This window comes from Scomber scombrus, chromosome 3 (genome assembly GCF_963691925.1).
Source record: "Scomber scombrus chromosome 3, fScoSco1.1, whole genome shotgun sequence".
Taxonomy (NCBI): Eukaryota; Metazoa; Chordata; class Actinopteri; order Scombriformes; family Scombridae; genus Scomber; species Scomber scombrus.
The window spans coordinates 18,307,280-18,313,627 of NC_084972.1; the positions used below are offsets into that span (position 1 = coordinate 18,307,280).

General features: G+C 41.0%; 1 protein-coding gene across 1 annotated transcript in view; it reads right to left on the bottom strand.

Annotated features, from left to right (window-relative positions):
* The window catches only part of erc2 (ELKS/RAB6-interacting/CAST family member 2), a 31,757-nt gene extending 26,047 nt beyond the window's left edge, over positions 1-5,710 (bottom strand). Inside the window, exon 1 of the mRNA XM_062445068.1 lies at positions 5,036-5,710. Within this exon, the coding sequence (XP_062301052.1) occupies positions 5,036-5,710 (675 nt within the window). The remainder of the gene's footprint in view (positions 1-5,035) is intronic.
* Between the last annotated feature and the right edge of the window lie 638 nt (positions 5,711-6,348).

The window sequence follows — 6,348 nt, forward strand, 5'->3', positions numbered from 1 at the left end:
TTCAACACAAACGCACACGCACGTACGCGCACACGCATGCACACACACACACACATTTTGGTATTGACATAACTATGTCTATAAAAGATAGCACTAATAATATTGATGATGATGAATCCTCATCATCACAGCACTAATAAAGGTGTTACAGTCTGAACAGTAATTGAGCTGAAACATCAGTTTTGACACTGCTTGATCTCAGTGCAGCAACGCTGTCAAATACAAAAACACATGACAGAAAAAAGTGGGTGGGCTTACTTGGAACAGACCTCATCACATGACACTCCTTGTTGAATGTGTTGCAATATACAACTTCTACTTACTACATGTATGTATGGTCTATTTTTAAAATCTTATTTTAATTTATTTTATCAATTTTCTTTTGTTATTTAATGCATTTGTTCACAGTGTAAAGCACTTTGAAATGTGTTTGAAAAGTGCTATATAAATAACCCAGTTTTTTTAACAATAGTAATAATACTTTACATTATTATTAATCAATCAATTAATCAATCTTTATTTATATAGCGTCAAATCACAACAAAAGGAAATTTAAGGAGCAAGGAGAATAACCTGCAAAAGTCCCCGGCCAGATTCAAATCCATTATATTTTGTCCTAGACCAACCTTTAACCAAGACATTTTTTCTTTAATATTTTTAATTGCTGCACTGGGATTTCAACCTATATAACATAGTATACTACTGTAACAACCATTAGGCACTGACATATACACAACAACTTACAGCACCTCTTATTTATTAGGAATTGAATTTTTCTCTTCCTCGAAGAAGCTAAATTCTCTAAAGTGATACACATCATCTGGGTAATGATGAGGTGAAGATGTATAATTTCACTGTGATTTTGCATGAAAACAGTCAGTGTACCAGTGCAGGCAATCAATAAACCATTCAAATAAATATAATGTCTTAGTTTCATCTACAGCAATGCCACCAAATTAAAGCCTTTCAAATGACAAAACTATTCTCATGTGGGTGATGAGTCAAAGCAATGTTCGGGTTAAACAGCATTTGGTTCAAGCTATATTTTATCCGCATTGACTGTGAGCTTCCTAAACCTGAGACGGATAGTCACTAGGAGCTTTACAACATGAAAAGCAGAGGAACAATAGGGACGATGATCCTAACTGAGCTCACACATACATTTATGTGGAATTTAGTACTGCAAACAATAAGCAAAACGTCTTTTTCTCAAAATGCTTTCCTCCATCATTCCTGCATATTATCTACTTTCTAGATAATATGAATCTTACAGTTTTAAATATTATTATTTATTATATCTTAATAAAAATGTCACAAATGTTCTTTAATCAAGTGTCTTGCTAACATCAGGTAATGGGTAAAGTTTCAGGATATTGTGTGAATAAAGTGAAAGTGCAACAGAAATGTATGTCCACCTTTTTTTCCTTGATTGAATGAAAAATGTTTTTTTTATGAATGCATTCTGCTTATACTTGTTAAGATGGCCATTTTGCCCTGTTGCAATTGCTGTGATCAAATGTAAAACTCTAATGAAAAAGACATCAGCAGACTGTCACAAGTCTTATCTCCTTTGTTCTTACATCCTCCACTCCCATCTCAATCTTACCAGCCTTGCGCTCTGTAAATGTTTCCCTGCTTCTCTGCATTTCTTGTCATCTTGTTGAGATGAAATCAGGAGGGAGACTTCTCATTTCTCATTTTTCCTCTGGAGTAGGTAGCAGCCATCTTATGTGCTCAGATGGGAGGTGGCTGCCCAAGGAAAAATCCATGGTTGTGATTATTCACATGATATTTCCTGTGTCTACATAGCTCACTGTGTCGTGACATAGCCGAAAACATCAATACCTTTGTTGATCACATATATTTGACTACTGCGAACTTGTTTGCCACCCACTGAACAGAGCTAAATGTCAAGTCAACTGCCTAATGCTCATTGTGAACAGTGCACACCTGCGGCATCACTAGATCTATGAATCATATGTGCATATGAAGTGTGACTATACCTCTCCCACACATTATACAGACTGGAGGTGATGACAAACATCTGCACATACATTAGTAGTTGGCACAACTACAAAAAAGTGACCTCTAATTGAAAATGCACACATTTCACACACACACACACACACGCACGCACGCACGCACGCACGCACGCACGCACGCACACACATACACACACACTACTAAGCGCAGCATCTATTTCATCGCTGTTCCTGACATACAATTAACTCACTCCCACATGTTCATTCCTTTAATTACTCAGCTACATGTAACAATCGGCAGCTTAGAGTAAAGAATAAAAAAGCATGTCATGTCTGAGGGATGAAATCCATGCACAGACAGAGCAGTGTGATATGGTAGACTCAGCCTCCATTTTGGCAATTGCCTTGATGAAGGCTGACTGGGTGGCTTAGCAGCAGTGGTCATGACTCAGTCTGATATGGTACGCTCTAGCTCACACACTTGCCTCCAGCAGCCCTTGTCCAGCTTCAACACAACAAAAAATTCTTCAGAATTTAAGTCAGACTTTTCAAAATGATAACAGCCTGTGCCAGTTGCATAGTACATTAAAAAGTGTCTAAAAAAAGGACCTGGGCTAATCATACCTCTAGCCATGGCCATCGACTGTCTTGATTAAAGCTCTTCAGGCTGTGTTGGGTATTTCACTTAATGTGGAATCTGTGCTATACAAAACAAATGAAAGACTAACTCTAATGCTTGAACAGTTTTCTTATTTTCAATATTCCCATATCTTATTTTTCACAAGATAAATAATACATGGTATTTGCTCAAGCTAATAGAAGCCCGAAGCACCTGGTGGAATTGTAAAGGCTGCCACAAGACAGATGTAATGATTGGCCTGAAATTACTCCATTATTAATGAGACAATTTGCTCCTCAGTCAACCTCTCAACAAGCCCGATGGGTGTGACCAAACCACTGCACCGTAAGTACACACTTATGTAAGGACGCCTCCCAGGCCAGAAATCAAGATAGAAAAGGCCAATTATAGTAACAAGGCGCATCTGCCTTTTATTAGCCAGCATACTTCATTAATTAACCCTACCAGGAGAGATATAAATATCATTCGGTGCACAGTCAAGGCTAACACTGATGGACAAGGCTGAGGATAAAAAAGAGTAGGCTCTTTGTATGGAGCACAAAGGCCTGAAAGCCCACACTGTACAGCTTTCATATTCTGCTGGACAAGTTCAACTCCTACAGTGTATGAAGGCAAGCTAAAAATATGTACAAGGATCCACACCGAGTATCTAATAGCACAGAACAATAAGTGAAATGATGAATGGCTGTTCCTATACATTTTCATGAATCATAAAGATATGAAAGAATCAAAGTCCCTCTGGCTCCCCATTGGGGATCGCCAGCAGGTAAAACCATACGATTGTCAGGCAGAGAGCTCGACACTCTCCCCCTTCAACAGCATGGCACTGCCAGGGACAAGCTGGCAAACAGTAGCCTCTTTAAACTCCAGTCAAAGCAGTTGAGCTAGATACTATTAGTTCTAAAAGGGGATTTCCATATGCACAAATGCAAGCAGACATGCACACAGACAGGTCTAATATGAGGGTCACACTAATGGTATCCTGCTATGACCTTGAAGGGCGGAGTGACAGTGTCCGCCTCTCTGAGTAATGAGCGGTCTACTGGCTGCTCGATGTCTGACATCACTGAACATCACTCAAGCAGAGAGACAGAAATGTAGACAGACTGGCACAAAGACCACAACCAGCTGGCAAAATTCAGCCTCTACGTTGCTTGAGGCATCGTCCAATTTGCTGCATCATGCCTGCCTCAAAAAGAAAGAAAAGAAAACCACTGTAGAGCTCCATCTGACCAGCCAAGCAATACGCTGACCTATTCCACAAGACCTTGATGTGTCATGCACTTTTACTTGCAAGCTGAAAAATTTAACTGTGCTGCATTTCAGGTAGCGATTTTTCCTTCCAATCTATAGAGGAGAATGTAATCCTTTAGCAATGAAAACATAAATATTGCCTAAATTAGGGTGACACAGCATTTTACCATATTGACTGCAAAATCACTTAAGGCTTGCAAGTGTAGTAAATTATGTTAAACTGACATCTACATTATTTCAGTGTGTGTTCAGAGTGTATAACATTAAATTAATAAACAAGAATGGTGCAGTGAGGAATTAATAAAGAAGCTGTGGTTTGGTATTTTTCTGGATTTAGTCAAAGAGAAAATAAACATATGAGCATTTACACCATATTTGAAGACAGTGAAGGCTAGATGAATAGAGGTAGACAGAGAGAGATGATCAAAGTCAGAGTGAGTACAGGATAGATGGTCGGAAAGAAGAGAGACAGAGAGAGACAAAGACAGACAGAGAGTGTTTAAGTATCCTTGGCATTTGTCTCTGGGCTTTGTGCCTACTCTTGTCACAAACTGATTTAACTGGGCCATGACTACACCCCTATATTGAAGCAAGCAGAAAAACCTCATGACATCTCACACTCCGGGACCGATCTGATAATAAGCTTTGAAAATAAAATAAATCGGTGCTTTGGCCAATTTTGTGTTAAAAAGCTTCTGTATTCAGTGGTTTCATACACTATAAGGCACATAATGTGTACAGATGAGAATTTAAAACATATGCTGAATGAAATTACTTCAGTAGATCAGTTCAGATGTCAAAAACGAGATTAAGGAAAACTAGATTATACAGTATTGTATTTCCTGTGGCTCAAGTGGTCTCTCTGACATTGATTTTAAGGAGTACTCCATGTCCGTGTTAAATATTTATGTACACAAAGAACTCTTTCCAGAAAGGTTTCCACAGCGACTGAAAAACATGACTGAATGCAATATTTCTTTGAGATCTCAGACTGAGGATGACAATGGTCTATTGCAGAAAAGAGAATGGTAAAAGCGGAGACAGACACATAAAAAAGACAATACTTGGAAAAAATAGAAAGACAACAGACTACCAGCAACTGCAACTACAATTTACTGCACAACGAGTGGATTATGAAAGCTGAAAGGACCACTCTCACCTGGTTCTCCTCATGAGTGACTCTCATCTGCTCTTTAAGGATTGATGTGCGGGCAGCCTCTTCCTTCCTCATTATCCTCTCCTTCTTCAGCTCAGGACTCCAGAAGCTCTTTATGCTGTTGGTGGAAGATCCCAACTTACTGTCCTTCAGGTCAAGCTCCCTGCGCAGCAGCTCATTCTCCCTCTGCATATCCCTGAGCTGGGCCTGCATCTCCAGCAGCTCCCCCCCACTGCCCCGCACCGCCTGCCTCAGCAGAGCGGAGGGCACCCCCTGGTGGTGGTGGTGGTGGTGCAGCATGGAGAGGGAGCCCAGGTCACTGTAAGACAGAAGGTCAGCATGGGGCAGCCCCACTGAAGCAATGTTGGGACTGCTGCCCATGGCTGTGACGCGGCCCCCGTACATGGCCCGGCTGGTGGCTCGACCCAGAGTCATAGTGCCTTTTGGGTAGGTGGCAGTTGAACCCACGCCCTCGTGGTCACTCAGGTACATGGGCCCCGAGGTGGCATAGGCAGCATTGAGGGACTGGATGTTCTCCATGGAGAGCGTCTTGCCCCCCGCACCACCCCCGCCCCCGCTGTTGGCCCTCCGATGGCCCAGTCTGGGGGACCTTGGCAGGCGCGGGGACCGTGCGGGGCTGCTCTCTATATGGCCTACAGCTCTGGCACTGCCGTACATGTCCTGTGAATCGGCGGTGTAGCCACCAGAGGGTCCTTAACGGGGGCACACTGAAATGAGACTGCACTGACTCTCGGAACCACACATGGGTGACTTATTTCATGCCTTTATAGATGGAGTACATGAAAGTCAGATCTGGGAAAACAGGAGAGAAGCACCTGTTAGATGAATAAAAACAGGTTGTATGTGTCAGATGAAAGGCACAGAAAAACACTTCAAACTTTATAAAATAGTACAGTACACACCCTTCAGAAATTGAGCTGTGTAAAACAAACAGATTTTCCCTGAGTGACGTTACTGTTTGGATGAAGAAGCAAATAGATCTGTTCACTTGAAGACTGTAGGAGTCAACATCAGCAACAAATTGTCATATTTTATGTGGCTAGTATTTCAAACAGCCCACAGCATCAATGAATTCCCAGCATCATCCCAGACTGGCTAATATTTATTTAAATCCCATTAATGCTGCTGATACAGTCAGGACAGACTGTTTAGCTTTACAACCATGCAGTGCATCAGCTAAATAATAGACTAATTAAAAGATTGGATACAACATATATCTTATTTCACATTAGTCTGTTCTGATAAATTATGCTGTATATCAGAGTAAATAATGATATCCATTGAGTAATGAAATG